Source organism: Crocodylus siamensis, chromosome 11, assembly GCF_052110815.1.
Source record: "Crocodylus siamensis isolate JL-2025a chromosome 11, ASM5211081v1, whole genome shotgun sequence".
NCBI lineage: Eukaryota > Metazoa > Chordata > Crocodylia > Crocodylidae > Crocodylus > Crocodylus siamensis.
The window spans coordinates 41,562,113-41,582,053 of record NC_143405.1 but is presented as its reverse complement, the minus strand read 5'-3'; the positions used below and the strand labels follow the sequence as shown (position 1 = coordinate 41,582,053).

Below are 19,941 nucleotides of genomic sequence, written 5' to 3'. Positions count from 1 at the left end.
GAAACCTACCCATGTTTCTATTGCTTGACATGTTGTTTTTTCCCCCCTTTCCCCATTCTAGTCATTTGCAGGCTTGTTCTCAATTACAGCTTACATAGAGTCAACACATCTGAGCATGTGCACAACTTTAAATAGATGAGTTCTGTTGAACTGAGTGGGACTACTCATGTGATTATAGTTATGCATGTGCTTTAAATGTTTTTCCACCAGATCAAGGTCTTAAAAGGCAACATGAATTTTTGTTACCTATTTGTGGGAGTACTTCCATCTCGCTTACTGTTATTAATCACCTTTGCCCCTTGTGTCTATACCTATTCTGAAAAAATTAAAAAATGTAAAAATCAGAGAAAACAAACAAGACCAAACAAATAGCTTTTCCATACACTGTTTACATTTCTTCATATTGTTGTCCCCAATTGTCTCCCATGCAAAGCCTCCCGCAATTTCCTTTTATATACTCTGTCCCTGTAACTCTGTAACCACCCTGGAAGCAAGAACCTCATCTTTTTACTTCCCTGCTTATCCACTTCAGAGACAGATGAGATCAGTGACAGAAGAATTAATTATATTAAAAGTAGTAATATAGCAATCACCTTCTAAGATATAAGAGTCTCAGCCGAGACAATTCAGGGATGTTTTTTTAAATTTAAAATAGTCACATTAGTAAATAAGTACTCTGAGTGAGCAAAAGTTAAAAATGTGTGAAGCTTTGCAGTACATAACTAACAGAGTGGGTAGTTAACTATTTAGTCTAAAGTCAGGCAGAAGGCAGGGCAGGGTGGCACCTTACAGACTGATTCATTCAGAGAAACATAAGCTTCCACAGGCAAAATGCCTATTTCATCAGATGCTATGAAAGCATCATTTAAGTAGGTTGTCACCTATGAAAGTGTCTCTGGGGGCCACACCCTGCCTTCTGTCAGTGCAATAACTGTGATTGATTCTTGTAACCAAGTAATTCTATCATGATGCAATATAACAGCTTTCATTTTGAAACAAACAAAAACAGAACTCTCAAGAAGCATGCACACCTTGAAAAGCAAATGCACTTTCTCATCTTGGCTATCTTGGTTTTCCTTTCCCTTTCTGGCCTTCTTCCCTTCTGTTTTCACTGGAATTATTTGACCCCAGCAGTCTTTCCTGCTCAGAGCAGGGGGTGCTTGACTCAGTGATCTCACAAGGTCCTTTCCAGCCCTCAACTGTGAATCTCTGCCCATCCCACTTTCTAGCTCAATCTTTAAACCCTTATTAATGTGCCTGGTATTCACCTCCATAGCAGTCACCTTGATTTCAACAGTTACACATCTGAATAAGTGCTTGAAAGTTCATATTGGCCCCTTAATCCACAAAGACCAATGCCCACTAGTAGCCCCACAGGAGCAAGCAGTTACATGGGGACAGTTTGCTTTTAGAAACCCGTGTCCATCTTTGCAGGGGCCAGACTCTGGAGGTGGGGCAGTACCTTTTATTGATGGCATGCTTGGGATAAGCCAGACAAGTTTCTGAATGCAAATCATTCTTCATGGAGGGGTCTTCCTGTGACTGTAGTCTTCAGAAAACATTTTTCTTGTTTGTGTATAAAATGGCCATGCTTGCTAGTCTTCATGAATAAAGAAATCAGCCAGAGTAACTATGTGCTTAGCCTGACAAGCACTTCTTCAGGCTGGAGGTACGCCACTGGTGCTCACTGAGTAGGCAGGCATGTCCACTTGGCATAGCGGGAGCCCCCACCATGACTAACTCCCCTCATCCCCACGATTTCTAGCAGTGTCAGAGCCTGGAGCAAGAGGGGGAGCGGCCCTGATACGGTCCAGGGCCTTGCTCCACGTGGTGACTCCTAGAGAAGCCGCCGCGGCCGGACCCTTGAGCCGGGGCCAACGCAGCCACCACCGCCGCCACGCCCCTCCCCTCCCCTCCCCTCCCCGCCGGGAGACCCCGAACGCTGCGGGGGCGCGGTGCATTGTGGGGCGGGGCGGGGCTTGGCTGGACTACAATCCCCAGCAACACGCGCGGCGGCGGCCGCCGTTTGAATGACTGCGTTGAGCTCCGCGGCGGCGGCGGCCGCGGGCACCGGGCGGCTGCGTGAGGGGCGAGCCCAGCCCATGGCAGCCCCGCGGCGGTGAGCGCTGCCCCCGTGATGGCGCTGGCCATGGAGGAGGACGAGTACGCGCGGCTCGTGATGGAGTCGGAGCCCGAGTGGCTGCGGGGCGAGATCAAGCGGCTCTTCCAGGAGCTGGGCGAGACGACGCGCGAGAAGATCCAGGCGGCCGAGTACGGGCTGGCCGTGCTGGAGGAGAAGCAGCAGCTGAAGCAGCAGTACGAGGAGCTGGAGCTGGAGTACGAGACCGTGCGCACCGAGATGGAGCAGCTCAAGGAGGTGGGCGCCGCGCCCTCACCCGCCGGGAGCCGGGGCAGGACGGGCGAGGTTCGCAGCCTTGTTCTGCGACGGGGGGAGGCCGGGGTGGCGAGCTCCGCCGGGCTTGGCACCTCTGCGAGGTCCTTGGTTAAAAACCAACCCTCTCCCCCCGAAGGGCGCGGGGCCGGGGCCGGAAAACGCCCGCGACCGCCGGTGACAGCCCGGCCCCGCGGGGAGGCTGCAGGCATTTCGCTGCCGTCACACCGGGCTGTAGCCAGGCAGCTCCTCGGGACCCCGGGCCGCTCGGGTCCCATTTTGTTTGGTTCCGCTGGTTTTCAGCTCACATCCGTTTTTAAAAACAAACTCAAAATGAGCCCCGTTCAGACCGAAACAGCTGAGCACGCAGGGCCCTGGCCTGCTTCCCGTGAACCTCTGAGTAAACCATTTCTCTTCCTCTTGCCTAGACTGACTGATGAATGATTAGGGATTAGCATTTCGTTACGTTGAGGTGTTGGTAGCAGGCAAGGACTGTGGCGGGGGGTGCCTTTCATTCGGCCAACTGGATGCAGATGAGCTTTCATCCCGGCCCTCCCAACGGTCCATTCCTCTCGCATAACTCCTGGACCATCGTGGTTACAACATCATTCAAACGTTATCTAATGCTGGTAGTAAGAAGCCCTAGATACATAACCTGGGTAGGTTTAAAGTTAAATGTGTTTTGCACTGGGAGTTTGTACAGCTGTCCCTGAGCTGATTTCAAGTTTAGCTGGTACAAGTTTTCCTATATAGGGAGCAGCCCTCAAAGAATGCAAGTTTGATAAAGAGGTGAGGGAGCCACTAAGGAGCCTCATAAAAATGGATTAATTCTGATCTTTTCTTTGTTCCCTTGTAGCTTTTTCCCATCCTTGCAGAATAACCATACCTAGCCCTTACATAGTCCTTTATATCAGTAGTCAGAGGAGACATCTTTGCTGTCGCTTTACGGATTGGGTGGGGAAGCCAAGGCACGGAGCAGTGAAGGGACTCCCACAAGGTCACCCAGCAGGCTGTGGGGGAGTTGGCAGTAGGACCTGCCTCCTGAGTTCTGTCTGCACTAGAGCAAACCTGCTGGGTTGGGCTGTGGGGGGGGTGCTGTAGGATTCAGGTTAAAAAAGACTGGCTAAAGAATTGCAGCATATTGTTGAAATCTTCAGGAGCAGAGACAAAAATCATGGTTGCCTAGTCACTCCTCTTGCGTCTGATTTTTTGGAGGATTTTCGTATGTGTGTCTGTCCATGTGTCTATCCTGTGGTAATTATCTCAAGACCTAACATGCAGGCAGTCCCAGGAACAGCTCAAGGACCCTGCTGGTCAGGGGAAAATGTAGTTGCTGTAGTTTTCTTGTGTTGTGAAGCTGGAATCTGGAATTTGTTAGGACGTACTAACTCTCCAGCAGATGCACGTGGAGCAGTCTTGGAAGGGGATTTTGTTTTGTTTATGTAACTTTGTTTTCCCAGGCTTAACTAGAAGTGTTTTACACATCAGATCTGCCACATGGCAAGCTTGAATTTAGAGGAAATTAATCTTTGGGTTATGTAAGCTTGCATCAGAGGAAAGCAGGGTTTTGGGAGATGGAAAGATGACCCACTTTTTGAGGCCTACATTCATCTCCTGCTCTAAATGCACCTTCACACTCACTTCCATAACACATCAAATCAATGGTATTTTTCTATAATTACTTTTGACAGGAGCCCTCAGAGATTATGGGGCTCCTGGCTTTGTGCTAGATGATGTTTCAGTGCATAGCTAGACAAGGTCCCAGCCCTGAAGGGGTGACTTTCATCTACTTGCAATTTTTTTGAGTGTGGTAGTGTTCCTCATGATGACAGCTCACAGCACAAGTAAATGGGGTGTGTGCAGCCTTCTGAGGAATGGTCTGCCCAAGGTACAAGCTATTCTGATGCTGTTCCTGGAGGTTTGATAACCTGTGTGGCCAGTATGTTCCCAATGCATAGGGTGTTACTAATAGAGCTGCATGGTTGCTTCTTTAGTTTTATCCCTAACTTGTATACAACTGCTAAGGTGTTTTACTTCCAGAACTGTACTTCAGAGTATTCAGGTGGTGCAGACATTTGGGATTTGCACTTCAATCCTTCCCTTCAAGGCATCATCCTTCCTTTCCCATTTATAGTGAGGGCTAGAGCCCTGGGTGAACTTTCATCAACGTAGTTTTGAGTGTGGTGATATATAACCTGTTCCTATATGCAAATTTGTTCTGCATTTCTCTTTTGCTCCACTTTGATTTATTGTTCTATAAAAAGTTAGAGAGATTACTGACTGAAATGAACTTTAGGGGTAAGATCACAGTTTCTGTGAACTGCAATCCATTTAATGCTTTTCTGGGACAGTTACAGCTGTGTGTGAGACCAAGAATCATTTCCCAACCAACTAATATGGTATAGTCTTCCTTGTATGCAAAGCCAGCCTTAGTTTTTTTCTAATGCTTTCCCTTTATCTACCAAGTTATAATTGCCTTTTCAGTGGTGTATCAGTAATATGTCCCTGAAATGTTTAAAGCTCAGTTAATAAAATTCAGATCTGTGATGAAGGAGCTTAGCTGCATGCAAATGATGTTGTATATAGAGGACAGGCAAATGCATTACAAAAATAAAACATTTTTGAAAGCACCTTGCTGTATCAAAATCTGCATGGAAGTATAATAAATCATTTGTATTAGGAAGACAAGAAAGGGTAAATGGAGAAACAAATCCTCATTGAAATTCAAGATCTAGTTGAAAATAACAGGAAAACCCTTTCTGTTTTTATAAAGCAGCTTGTTTTGCGTTCCCTCCTGTGTTCTCTGTGCTGTGAACTGCCTGGCTAAATTGAACCACATAATCAAAAATCTGTTCTTGGACAAATTCATCTACTTAGTTTTCCCCCCAACAATTTAAATCATATAGAAACCTAGATAGGCACAGTATATTGGCATCAAGGTAAAGCAGGATGTGGTTTTGTACATAACGTGTGCCTTGAGCATTTGAAGATCAGGCTGCATGTTGCAAGATATACTTCATGTGTGTTTGCCACATCTTGCTCTGTCTCAGTATGATTGTTCATATAACTCTTGTCTGGTTTGTATAATGGATTTGGCTATGTAGTACTGGTATTTATTTGGAGATGGAACTTAATCCATGTTGTTTTAACATTTTGATCAATTGTAAATTCAGAAAGGCAATGAGATTGCTCCAATTTCAATAAGTATGTTTCAGTTAGTAAGGGGAATAAAGTAGTTTCTGAAATACTGCTACTAAGAAGGGTGTTCAGCATATTAATAATAGTGATTTTTTTTTTTCCCCACATGTCAGTGGCAGAGTACTTTATCAAGGATGTCACTATTCTTTTCTGAGCCATGGGGGAAATGAAGTGAATTGCCCAAGGTCATCTGGGAAACTGGTGGCAGAACTGGGAATAAAACTGGGTCCCAGCCCAATGAGCAGGTGTTTGCAGCCTCCCAGTTACAGCTGGCCCATGGAAGCAGGGCTTGCAGCCTCCTAGCTGCCTGGCCTTAGAGCGCTGGCTGGCAGTGGTGCTTCAAGCAAAATGGCCTTGTGTGCCATGCTCGGCACATGTGCCAGGGATTGCTGACCACTGCTCTAGCTCATATTTAAATATGTTCAATATGGACCATGTCATTGAATATGAATAATTATATCCTACAGTCTCCCCTTTTAAGAGACTGCATGCTCCTTCTCCCAAACAGTGTATGCAGACTAATGCATATTTAGTTGGTGCCAGATACATGAAGAGAAAGCAAAGAATTAATTTACCTGTATAATATTGTTCAAGCCTCAGGGAATTGTGTAATAATGGAGAAATTTTCTGCTGATTACTGAAATAGTTGGCCCGTTGAAATGGTATATGAGCAAAGATCAGATTGTGTATGGTGTTTTTTGCTTGTTTGTTTTGGGTTACACAGACCAGACTGAAAACTATAGTTTTCCACTGAGAAACGCAGCACATGGCTCCAAATACAGTGACAGTGTTTATACTTTTGTACACATTTTATTTATAGATCTAGTGATCTGTACCTTGTTTCTCTCTGAAATGACTGGTATGTTTATAGCATCAGGAAAGACTAGAATCTTGGTCTCTATGAAGTGTTAAATTGGCAGTGTGTTCTGGAAAAACATAAAACCAGTTTTCATTTTTTAAAGCAAATAACCAGTTAACTGAAAGAAAATTGCTTACTGTAGGTCTGATGTGACATGTTTGTAACTGAATGGACAACTGCGTTGTCATGATTGATTTAGAAAAACTGCTTCTCTTGCATGTCTTTATTCCTGGAGAAAGAGAATCCTGTAGGGCTGAAGGTAGCAACCAGTTTGGCAGCATGCTGCCAAAACTTAAGTTCCTATACTAACATTCTGTAGATCTGTGTCACAACTCAGGTTGAGAAACGCTGAAGTGGGTTATATATGAAAAGGTCATGGACAAACTTTAAAAAATGGTTTCTTGTTTAAAGGAGAAAAGCATGGGAAACAGTGTGTTTCCCCATGCGGGCTAGCAGAGTTCCAGCCTGCAAAGGGCTGCTTGGGGCTGGAGGGAGCGGGTGGAGGGTGGTCAGGCAGAGGGTACTACATGCATGTTAATGTGGCAGCCAGGCAGTGTGCAGAACAGCTTCCGCAGCTTCCTTCAGATAAGTCTGTGGGAGGGGGGGTAGGGTGGCATAGATGATGTTGGGAGGGGGCACACAGGTGACACTGCCTGCTATCCCACTTCCTCTCTGGGGTAGAGCTGAGGCCTGAGGGGAGTGGCTGTGGTGTCTGGGCCATGGAGGCAGGGTAGCGCTGCGGCCTGGCATACAAGTAGCTGGCAGCGGGAGCAAGTAAGGGCAGTGCCGCCTCCCTTCCCCCCAGGTCCAGTGAATCTTGCTGCCCTGCTTTGCCCTTTCATGCTGAGTCCTGCTCACTGGGCCACAGAGGCAGCTCCTGCCTGTGCCAGTCCAGTCAATCTACAGTCTCATACCTGCTGTTGGTACACAAATCTGAGGGGACACGTGCTCCCCCCTGCCCCACACGGTGGGGGCTAGGGCCTGGGAGCGGGGAGTAGCAGGTTACGAGTGGGGGGTACCAGCAGGGGTAGGGGGCTGTGGGTTGGGAGTGAGGGACACTGGCAGGGCTGAGGGTCTGTTTTCTACTCTGTTTACTGGGACTGGTCATTGATGTTACAAATGGGTCCTGGTACAGAAAAGTTTGAGAACCACTGCTCTAGATTAACCTCTTGAAAATATTTTTATGGTAAACAAGATAGATGTAGAACCCTTCATCATATTCCTATTGCTCAGCAATTCTAATATTATAAAAGCCTAAGCCTGTCTGTCATGCTTTATTTTCACTCTGATTGGCTGACGGAAGCAGCCAGTCAAATTGCTCCAAGTGTGGGGGAGCGCTGCCATGGTTCTGAAGTGGCACCGAGGACCGGACAGAGAGTGGGGGAGCCAGGGCCAGCAGTGGTGGCCTCAGCTCCCCCACCCTGCTCCCTGCAAGAGGCAGAACAGTGGCAGCATGGGGCGTTAGGTGGTGGCACTCCATCCCAGTGTGCACCCCCCCCCCCCCGGTCATTCTTGATGGGCAATTGGCTAGTTCATCCATAAAATTGATGTTGAAAATATTTGGCTCTGTAGAAAGGACCTTTGGGAGGAGCTGAGCTGTGGGGGGTAGGGTGGTGGAGCATTAAGAGTGACCCAAGGCCAAGAACATTATCTTAGTCTTACCTGAAAGTTTTCATTTAATGCAGTACAGAGACATTGGACAAATTGGAATATGTTTTCCACTCAAAACAAAGTCTATATTCTAGCGTTAATCCAAGAGCATATGGACGTATTAGGATAAAATCTTGTCTGTGGGCATATTTGAGTAAGGAGAGTAGGGTTCCTTGCACTTGGTTGCTAGATTTGCTCATGGGCTGCATGTTATCCAGATACCTTGACAGGTGAACAATAGCTAACATTTCTGTTAATGCAACATTTATTGTAACATTACTGTAGCAGCCAGAAGTTCTGCACAGTACTGGGTTCCTGGGTATGCTAGGAACATACTGGTCTCTGGCCTGAGGCTTTGCCAACAAATCCACATAAGGATACTTAATAGTAACAAATTCTGGATTGTGGCTTGGCAAAAAGCTCCCTGTGTAGCTGTATATAGGGTTGACTAGGGTTGAAACAAATATCTGCTGCATGCTTAAGTTTTCTTAGGGAGAGTAATTGGGGTACCCAGGTGTGAATAGGGAAGGCTCCCTTGGAAGCAGTAGGGGCTTGGCTGAACCAGGCTGAAACAATGAGGGGTAGGGATGTTCCCACATATATTATCTTGCTATTGTTTCTTGGACCTCTGTGTTTTAGAGCTTGGAATTGCCTCTGATTGGTTGAACTCCCTAGTAGTTCAATGCTGGGATGCCTATAAGCAAAGGGGTATAGGCATGTTCTCCTCCTTGGTTTGCTGTTGTGTATTTGTTGATTTGTTTGTTTGTTTTTGTGGACAGGATATAATGGAGCCTTTAGCTCATTCACTTTCAAGCTTCAATTCATATTTTTGAATCTACTGTTCTGAAAAATACTAAACCAAGCACATTGGCTTTGTAACTGCTGATTTCCAGGGCATCGTGTTGGGTTGAATTTGTCCCAGTGAATATATGAGCCTCTAATTTTCATTTAGACGGAAATCATCATGGAAGGAAATGCCCCCTTTCTTTTTTTAAATGTGTTGCTGGGGCAGAGGAGCAGTGCAGTGCAAAGGAGTTAATAGGTTCACCATTTCCCCTTTCTCCCCACAGTATGTGAGGTTATGAGTAATCAGTTCCTCTGCAATGCCATAAGATGACTTCCAGTGGGTGATTCATCCTCCAGGCATTCGTTTGCTTTCTTTCTCCACTTTTGGCAGAATGCAGAGAATTGTTTGTTCAGTGCTGGTAACCGAGCAACAGAGGAATATAGCATGGATTTGAAATATGATCTATAAAACTTTAGCAGAGGGAAGTGACATAAATAAACTTTGTCATCCAAATGAGTGTTGGGACCTGGTCTGATCCAGTCAGAAAATAGCCCTGGCACAGTGTGTAACTGTTGATATTTTTCCTGCCTTCATTTCTTTTCTTTTCTTCCTCTTCCTCCTCCCCACCCTCAGGCTTCGTTTTCCCTTCTCAAGGAGAAATGTATAATATGCAGCAGATTATGTCCTTACATCCTTATTCGATCCAGGCTGACCTTGAAGTTAGAAGTCAGAGTTTGGGGTGGGAGGCAGCAATTATTTGAATAGCCTGCCAAAGAGCAGAAATGTTAAGTAGGGGCCTGACAGAAGGGAATTAGGTGGGCTCTAAATTCTACTCAACCTTTGAAATGGAAATTGGTGTGTTCTGGCTCTAAGGTCCAAATGCTTGGAGAGGGGGCTAAGTCTACAGCTCTGGATCCAGGGCCAGCCAAAGTTCAGCATGGGCTACATTGGCTTAGTGCCATAGTTGCTTTTTGCTTTGCATTGTACCCAGGTACCCTAGGTTGGCATCCAGTCATGCTGTCCTTCGGCATGCATAACTCCTAGTTAAAAAGACTGGAACATTTTGCTTGTACATTGCATGTGTTGTGCAGGGTAAGGCCTCTGCTCTCCCACAGTGCTTTGCCCTATGAGTTCCTGCTCTTGCATCTTTCCCTGGAAAAAAAATCTTCGCATTCAGTTTCATCTTTTGCACTTCACTAGTTTCTTAAGTGTCAGAGATGATTCTTGCAACATCACCAATATTTCAGTAATTTTCAGGTGTTGTTTCCCACCTTCCCCACTACCAGTTCTACCTTCTAACACTTGAAAGCAATCTCTAGTGTAGTTTGACTGACTTGGCAGAGGTTTTCCATACAAAGGAATCTATAGACTTAGTGGATGGATGAGTTTATTTCCCCAATAATACCACAGAATAAATGGGTATGTTTTATACTGCCCCTTCACCTGTGAGCATGAATCCATAGTCATTGATTCCTAGGCACCTGAGGTGTTTGTTACATTGGATAGTCCTAGTTCAAGGTCAGAATCCTTACCATTCTTGGTGACTGCTGGGCTGCTCTGTATTGATGAGTATAACTACTTTTTTTTTTTTAATGGGAGTAGATTTTAAATGAGGCTCTTCCTGAATGTTGTTTGTGTTTTCAGTGAGATTCTAAAAAAAATAAAACCTTAAGACAAATGCGGGAGCAAAGCTTGTGTATGTTGTCCTTGATATATTTGGACAGAGGGAAACCACTTTGTAAATTTCCTCTTTCTGATCTGCGGCCCTTTTTTGTTAAAGGAGACTGCAGGTGAAGTTGGGACTTACTCAAGACTCCCATGTTCTGTTCTCAGCTCTGCCAAAGACCTCCATCTCAGACAAGTCACTTATCTCCCTTTGTTCTTGACAACAGTTGTCTTTAAGATGGGGATTACATTCAGAAGCTAGAATCTTTTCATTTGAGTTGGAAAAGGGCTTGGAAAAGCTTATGATTGGCTGTAAGGAAATTCTTGTACTAAAAAGTAACTGCAAAATATTACTGGCTTAACGTTGTCACTGAATGTTCTCTCTTAGCTCCCATGGTAAGTCTCATGATGTGCTGAAAGCTTGTGGTGAGGAAAGACTTTGGATTGCAATTACCGGAGGAGAAATTCTGTTCTGGTAGAACCCTTGAATGCTTAACTTGTGGCTGTGGAGTCACATGTGGCTCGGGTTCTGTGGTAGTTCTTTGGGGTTGGAATTAATTCTGTTCTTCATGATGCATAAAAAGGCTTGTATGGCACTGAATTAGTAGACAGGCTGCCTGGGATTCCTCTACATAGCAAAGCTGGCAGAAAAAAGCTGGTGGTTACCTGTTTCATTATATAACTTGTGAAGGTAAAGGGTTATTTTGCCAGATTTCACTTATGTAAATTCACTTATGTCAAAACTGTTCAACTTGCATAGCAAGATTTATGATACCCCGTATCTGGTGTGAGTTTTCCACCTCTCTGTGGCATGCTCTTGTTTGTTCTTTGAGCTTTAATAAACTGTACAGGCTCTTATACACGTGCAGGGAGCCTGCTCCAACACACTGTAATTCCAGTGCATTGGAGCAGATTTGATCAAGTCTGCTGAAGCGTGGAAATTAATGCCCTCCAGTGTCATGTGTATTAATGTCCCCCTTCAACAACCTTTAATTCAAAGTGTCCTGCTGCCATTTTTCAGCAAGGGGACACTAATGCACGTAATGCTCCAGGTGCTTTTAATTAGCATGGCTCGGAGCTGTGTTAATTAAAGCGCTCCCCGTGCACATTACTTGGGTTCTGGCACATAGGTTGCTTTGCCCCATGGCTGTGCAAGCAAACTTATTCTGACCACTTTATGGATATTTTATAAAGTACAATACAAATTAAAACATTAAAGCCAAATAGCCATCTCTTTCAAATGGTATGTGAGACTGGATTCATTATTTGGAAGCAAGTGATAGGAACTGAATTATCTCAACTATACTGCAATAAAAAGTACATCCTTAATTTCAAATACAGGTTTTCTTCTGTTTTGACATGGATATATTTCTGACATTTCTGATGCTGAATTCAAGCTGTGAAATTAAACTGTAAGAGCTAATTCTGTTTGGTAGGGAATTCCCCCATAATCTCAAATATTGTGGCCCTCTTTTGTGGTATCAGTTTCTCATTGTACAAACCCATGTTTTACCAAAAAATGTGTTGGCTCTTCTGCTGTCAGTCAACTAGATGGTATATTCTACAGCTGCAGTTGCAGCCTTCCCCCATGCCTACATAAGTATTTGCATCTTGAATACGGCAACATGTTTAGTGTGACTAAACATATAAGAAAATGAAAACCTTTTGTCTACCTTTTGAAATGCCTGTGCCCATGGGGTAGGCTTTGTACTGTCCTTGTTCTCTAGTAAAATACTGTGTTGATTTTTCCATTATATTAGAATGATAAGCTTTGTGATCTTAAACAAATCTGACTGCTCTAGCTTTTGTCAGCCGGGTTTCTGGTCTCCGATAACAATATGGATATTTAATTTGAATGGATGCTTGGTTTTCAAGATGAATAAGATCCTGTCATGTAAAAGTTTGTCTTGTGTATACTTCAAAAGTAATCTTAATGACAAAGCATACTTGATAGCCACACAAGACCTGCATTTAAATAATGTTAGTGAGTTAACTAAACTTTCTGGTTTTCATGTGGTTTGAGGTGAAGTTTGACAACTGCCCTGATACAGTAGGGCTGTTTACTGTGGTGTGTCATTGTGGGGTTTTCCTTTGGCACACAGTAGATTGTACTACAGCTAAAACATTATTACTATTAATTAAACTTGCCTCTAAATTACTTGGCTTCTGTTTTCTTTATGAGCATTTCTTAAAGAAAAAGAAGCATCAATGCTTAGATTCTCTCTATACTCCAATAGACTAGACTAGGAGCCCAATCCCTTCCATTCACTTCGGTGGCAGAACGCATATGGACTGTACTGGGGTGTAGGGGTCAGCCCTGAGTAACTGTAAAGAAAGGTCTCTAACTTCTGATTATACATTTGCATACGGCAGGGACTTCAATGGGAACATAACTGGACCCAGAAACATTTCTTACTTCATGAATTGCAAACAATTGAATTCAGTGAGACCCGCGTGGTGTCATAATTTTTGTAGCAGTATATTCAGTAGTGGCATCTGGGGTCTATCTGAGTACTGTTCTTGTGTATAGGAAAACTGTGAGCTTATTTATAGTTTGTGGGAAACTCATGAAGAAACACATACTTGATAATTGCTGCTGAAGCAAGGGGGCTCAGTTATGCACAAGCAAAACCTTGATTGTGTGTGGAGTGGTTTGGCAATATTGCCAATCCCAGGTGGTCAAAATACATGAGTTGGGACCTAAGAAATCTGAGGATTTTTTATTTTTGTGTTCTAGCTCTCATGGTTGTGGAGAAGAACTTGAAGAAGAAATGAAAGAATTCCATGACTCCAAGAGCTGCTTTTACAGAAGAATCACAGACACAGGGATCTTAATGATAAAATCAGTAGGCATTGATGCATTTGCCCATAGAAATGTGCTTGAACAACTAAATTTACAGATACATTTCATATTCCTGAAGTAGTTGTATAAACATGCATATGCGAAATCCTGCCCTTTTCCTCGTGCTCATTTATGTTACGGTCACACTTTTAAAGCTCCTTTGTCACAACTTGTCTAGAAACAGGGGAAAAAAAAGTGAAGTCTACATTGAGCACTAATTACTTACAACATGGGAGATTTAATGGGAACAGAGACAGATCCTGAAATCTAATGACTTGTATAGCTGTTGCCTTTCCCCCTCTTTCATTACTCCATGGCAATACAAAGATTCTGTATTAAGATTCTCTTGGAATAGTGCCTTGGCATTCACTGGGGAAAGCTAGAGCTGTTTGGATGTTTCATGAGATATTATTACTGATGTCTGGGTTCTTCTCTGCTTCTTGCAGCAATAATTTTTTGTCTTTATTTCCCCCTCTCTTTCTATTTCAAAGGAGTTGGGAATATTTTATAGGCAACGTTTAAAAATAGCTGTCTGTGAACACAGCTGGTTTAAATAAAATCTAACCAGTGCAGTGGGTGGAACTCCCACATATGAATGAAGGCTAAAAGAACTTGGACTGGTTCTGATGACTATAGGACTTTAGATCATTTGCTTGTTACAAAAACATCTTTGAAAGAATCTTGTATCTTTCATTTATAATAAATTAATAGAGTTGTTCTGTTGTTTCACTGAGAATATTAAGGCTGTTTCCTTCATTAAATTTGTAAGAGTATAAATTGAGGGAAAGAGATTTTCATGCATCTGACGTGGTACTGGATTTTAATCCTGGATTAAAAATCATTCATTTAGGTCTGTGTTGAGATTGTGTCTTTTGGAATTACAAATTCACAGGAAGAGCATTGTACTTGGAAATTCCAAAAAAATATATTCAAAGCCAAACTCTAATCAAGAATTGCATAAGTATCATTCTGACTCCTTGAAATGCAGTCTGTTAGATTAGCCATGTTGTCTTTTACATTTGTGGTACTGTGCAGGCAGTTAAGGCCTGAGTGGATGGATAGGCTTAGTTTGTTTAATGTGACCTTGGTGAACTGCACTGGGTTGTCTCTTTGAACAGATCAAACCTAATCATTTTAAGCATGACTTTTTCTCTCTCAAACAAACATTATATGCGATTTAAAAATCTATTGAATGCTGTCAGGATACAGGTGTACACTGAATAATTTTGAGCTTGTATTTCAGTCATTCACCTACTTGCTATATCTGTGCGGATTTTTTTTAGCTCTGTTCTGAGTATTGACAGACAGCCTACCAGACTTGAGTTCTGTTTATATTTTTTTCATGTGTGTTGTATATACAAAGAAAGAAAAGGGCCGTCATCAGTAGAAAACACATTTGAAGAAGGTATTTTTTTTAAAGCTTTTCATAAGAACTCGTTTTTAAGATTTAGAAATCAATCTCTTTTTGTAGAGGCTTTCTGCACCCTCTTGGGAGTGGATGTAGGGAAAAGAAGGAAGGCTGTTTTTATTAATGTTTTTGCTCGCTGTGCATCATAACAGGATCTCTTAACTGCTTCTAGACTTGGCCAGTCTATGTTGCTATCAGTGCAACTCCCATCTGGCCTGCTTAAACTTTTCTCATTGGAGCTATAAAGGTGAGGGATGGGTTGGAAAACGGCCTTTTCTGCAACATGGAATTTTTTTTTTTTTTAAAGATGTTTTTAAAGCAGCTGTTTCAATTTTTATTTACTCGTTTCTGAATGATTATTTTTTTTCTTGCAAGTTAACTTATGAATCAAACTTTCCAAAGCATCTGTGCTTAGAAATGAGTGTCTTTCTGGAGCTCAATCATAACTTTTTGGTGGTTCTCCAGTTATGTTTTGTCCCTTAAAGCAGCACTACTCTGTACTGTAATGTCTGAATTCAGTGTTTAACACTTAGCTTCTTCATAGGCCAACTGAATTTTCTATTTTCTTTGCATAAAAATATTAAAGAATTATTTAAGAAAATTAAAAAAAAGAGTGTATGGATGTGGCGAGGGTGATGGTGGGGAAATCCTTAAAATCCTTCTCTCTTTTTATTTCCATACCTCCTGCTCTCCCCTCACTGCCACTGAACTGTCATGTCCTACAAACTCCAAGGAGGGAAGAGGGATTTAGGGTAATAAGAATGGGGAGCAAAGCTCGGGGGTGGGAAAGTGAGAGAGAGAGAGACATTGGTTGAAGGTCTGGGAATGCTGAGCAGAAAGGAGCCTACATTTGACTTTGACCAGCTAACATTTTGAAAAGTAGAACTACCTTGTCCATACAAGACTTTTACTATAAGAGAGATGGTGAATAGTAAAAGGCACTTTATCCCTTTCCCAATGTGCATATGGCCGTAGATAAACACAGGGTGCTTTGTTTGAGCTTCTGTTCTAATTGAATTTAAAAGATTAAATCTTATTTTTATTTCATTCTAAACCTCCAGCTCTTTCTTTCTTTTATTGCTGTGCAATAATACACAAGCTGGGGGGAAACAGAACATGTAATTAAGATAGATATGCATAGTATCAAGGGGCTTTCTGATGCAGGATTGCTTCCTTTATGAGATTATTTGAAGAAAGGGAACAACAGCTTCATTTTGTCTTTTCCCTGCTTGCTGCTTCATCTGCAATATGTTTCCAGTCCCAATTGTTAAAAAATGAGTCAGCCCTAATTTTAATTTAAGAACTTAGATTTTTTATTTGTTTTCTATTCTTTGAGCTGTGTTTTTAAAAGCTTTCTCCTTAACTATGAAATCTGGAGACACTTTTTTTTCTTCAGTAGAAGCAAAGGTTTTTTACCTTTAGCTCAAAACCCAATAATTTGAAAACAAATAGAAAATACTACCACATTTGGTGATTAAAATATGAGGTTTAGCAACAGTGAAAACTTCTGTTTCAGTTGCCAGATGCTTTTCCTAGTTTTTAGGTAGCTTCCATGTTCATAATTTTGCTGTTGTTGTGAACATACAGACAGTTGAAAACCACACTTTAGTTTACATGTCTAATTATACTATAGCTATAGGGTCCTTTTCCCTGTTCATTACAATTAATCTAGCAATGTAAGTATATGAGTCACTTTGCAGTTATGGAGAGAAAAGGGGAAATCGAGTTTAATTTAGGTTCTCCGTCTCTCAAAGTACTTGCAATTCAAAGTATAAGTGAGGGGTAAAGAGTGGCCTATTGCCGTGAAGCAGCAAAATCAGGAGGTAAAAAAATCTTCCTCTCTGATTTGTGGCATACGTGCCACGAGTTGACCACCCCTTTCAAGGTAGAAGGCAGGCATGGGGGCACTTTGTAGACTTTGTTCAGAGAGGCATGAGCTTTTGTAGGCTACAGCCTACATCCTCAGGTGACAAGTAGGCTTGTACAATTCAGAGGCTTCTCCCAGACTTGTACAATTTAGGTGCTAAAACATTTGAGTAATTCTAAGGAAGTGAGATGGCTCCTATGTAGGTGCATTTTTAAATGATTTGTTGAATTACTATCCAGAATAAAGGTGGTCAACTTGTGGCACGTATGCCACAAATCAGACAGGCAGCTTTTGCAGGTGGCATGTGGTAATGGAGCAGGCAGGGAAAGGGCACTGGAGTGTCACTTGGGGATTTGCTCGATGGCATAGCTGCCAAAAAGGTTGATTCCCACTGATCTAGATTAAGTATGTTGAAAGTAATTTTATGTGGAGTCTTCTTCCAGTATCCTTTTAGGATAATGGAAATGCTCTGTACTTAATATATACAACTGTAAGAGCGCACACAGTCTTGGGTCAATGGGCTTGTCAGTTATTTTGAATTCAGAGATTGACTGTTACCTCCCCGTTGTGTCTGTATTCTTACAGAACAGTCCATCAAACAGACTATATATACCACAGCGCAAACATAAGTTACCACAAAGCAAACAGACCTCATTTAACTTCTTTTTTTTTTCCCTGTGTAGCTGCTTACATTGTTTATATATCCTGGACTTTATATTGTGCTTCGTAGCCACAAGCTGTGCTGTGGAGATTCTTCCTTTTACTTTTAGGCAAAATGAGTATTTGATGAAGGCTTAAGTGTCTGGGTTCTAGGTTTAACCAAACCTAGTACATGAGTTGTGCAGTTTTTCAGTTTTGGAGTGATTGGTGGAATGTAGACTCTCACTGCTGTGATACTTTTATCATTGTCTTGTACAAAGAGTCTGGGAATGGGTCTTAAATTAGCTGCTCCTTCACTAAAGTTTCTTTTACTTCTACCAGCCTACTTTTCTCTTCTTGGTGGTTTTGAACTGCTTCCCATATGTTTTGCTGTTCTTTCTCCACATAGTTGAGGATAAATGGATTGTTAGCAAAGCTCAAGATCCTTAGAAGGATTCCAGAAAAGCTGTAAATGAATACAAATTTGTTCACTCTCCCTTTACCCTTACAGGCTTGTTAGTTAATTTTAGGATTATGTCAGTTGGGTAACAACTAAGTCTAAGATGTTAGGTAACCCTAGGGTTTAGGTCCTGCAGTGGGCAAGAGGGTGTAGGGCTCAGTACCAGAAGACTTGGGGATAAAGTGGGACTGCCACAAGTCTTGCCTTATTCACTATCTTCCTGCTGCTAGGACTCACTCTGTCAAACTAAAGATCAACATTGTAGTTGGATAGTGGTAGCAAACCCAGTGGCTTATAAAGGGCTAGAGAACTAAAGTCTGGAATGTGTCCTTACTCTCTGTCTCAAGTCCTTATATAAAAGGCAGGAGAGAGAACATGAGAGCAAGGATGCATGTTTTCTGTTGAAGCCCCAAGGAAAATAGATTTGAATGGTGACAAGCAGAGCTGACTTGGGTGAGTGAAATCATTATCAAATGCAGCATTCACATTTTTCATTCTGTTGGTTAGTGTTCCCAGGATACTTGCTGTGTATAGGGAGGAGCAGAAATGGACTTGAAAACATTACAGTAAAAGCTGTGTTAACTGGCATTTTAGTAACTAGAAGACTCTACTAACTGGAATTTCTGTCCGGGGGGCAGGCGGAGTTTGCACGTGGCGACTGCCACCAATAGCCCTGCACTGCCACTGCTCAATATGCAGCCACTGCCACCCGTGCTCTGCCCTGCCCTCTGCTCTGTGTGCAGCCACCACCACCATCCTTCCCTCTCCCCTCCCCCCCCCCATCTGGCCAAAAACTCCTGCTTCAAGTAACTGGCATTTTTAGATTACTGGCACCCCCTATTCCCCACTCATGCTGGATAACAGAGCTTTTACTGTAGTATCCTGTACCATGATCCCACAGATATCCGATGATTTTTATTGCTCTGTGGAGAAAGGAAAGAGAGGCATTGCCTCTTAAGGATTCATAGTTACCTACAGAATCAAAATTGTGGCCACCTTTGTGTTCAGGAGAAGGATATACACCACACTTGGACAATGTTTCATAACTTAAATGTAATAGTTGTAGCTTGTAAGGTGCTGAGCCATCCTGACAACTGCATGTAAATATGGTTTGCCTAACTGTTTACTGTTCGAGGTCATTTGTTATCTACACTTAGCCTGGGAGGCCAGATGCTCTAAAACATAAATGAGTTATTGGAGGTTCAAGCAAATGGACTTTTCATTTGCAACGCAAAGCCTGTTAACATAAAAATTGGTGTGATGTTCCCTCTGACCTTCCCATTGTTACAGATTGCAGGGAACATAGTAAGGCTTTCAGTCCTTTCATTCCCATCAGTGTGTTAGACTGCAGCTGGAGAATGCGTCTTGGAATTTTGCTGTTCCAGCATGGCTTTCTCCCTGCTAAAGCTGTTACAGCACTTTAATAGATTTTAAGGTTCTTAGCTACTGGAATTGTGGGAACCAGTTTGTAAAGAGCATTTATTGACCCTGTGGTTTACTGTGCCTATTCTACTTGAGTATGGTCCTTTATCCCACTCTTTTCAACCTAGCCTATCCTATATTTTCTCACAGTAGGTATGGGATACTGTTAAGGTTGACATTGTATTTAGAGTGTGCTTCAAAAAGAATATATTTTCTCATTTTATTTTCATTGTTCTCAAGTGTAGCAAGGTCAGCTGTTAGAATGTGGCATTTCTGACTGGCGTGCTTCTCTTGCCCTAAGCTCCTTGCTTGCTGCACAGTGCCATGCTGTGTTAGTTGCGTATTAGCTTTGTGGTACTGTACATAATGTTAGGCTTTGTCTGAAAAGTATGTAGCATTGTATTATAGTAGGCACTGAATGTGAAAGGGAATACAGCCTCTAGAAGATGTGGAGACCATCCAGATTTTCAGTTCTGTTCCATTACGTCTCTGTTAGAGTCCCCTTTTCCTTGTAAAAAGATTTCCAAAGCTAATCAAAAGAGGCAAAAGCTTATTGTTTGTCTACTTGTGAAAGCCCTCCAGTCTGCAGTATCAAATTGTTTAACTCTTCCTATGGTGTTCTTAAAATAAGCCCTGTTTCCCAAAGTGATACTGCAGAATACAGCCTGGTGGTATCACATTCAATGTAGTGTTAAGATCTTACTTCACAAAATTGAAGTATCATCGCTATAGGTAAATTGTATGCATTAGTA

At 42.5% G+C, this 19,941-nt stretch overlaps 1 protein-coding gene across 5 annotated transcripts in view; it reads left to right on the top strand.

Moving 5' to 3' along the window:
* The first annotated feature begins 1,984 nt into the window (after positions 1-1,984).
* BICD2 (BICD cargo adaptor 2) overlaps positions 1,985-19,941 on the top strand; it is a 159,184-nt gene continuing 141,227 nt past the window's right edge. For 4 of the 5 annotated variants that reach the window (XM_090021341.1, XM_090021343.1, XM_090021342.1 and 1 more), the window contains exon 1: positions 1,985-2,377. In XM_090021341.1, the coding sequence (XP_089877467.1) occupies positions 2,138-2,377 (240 nt within the window). In that variant the 5' untranslated portion in view covers positions 1,985-2,137. Of the gene's footprint in view, positions 2,378-13,288; positions 13,398-19,941 lie in introns of all 5 variants that reach the window. The other variant, XM_090021344.1, reaches the window with a different exon arrangement.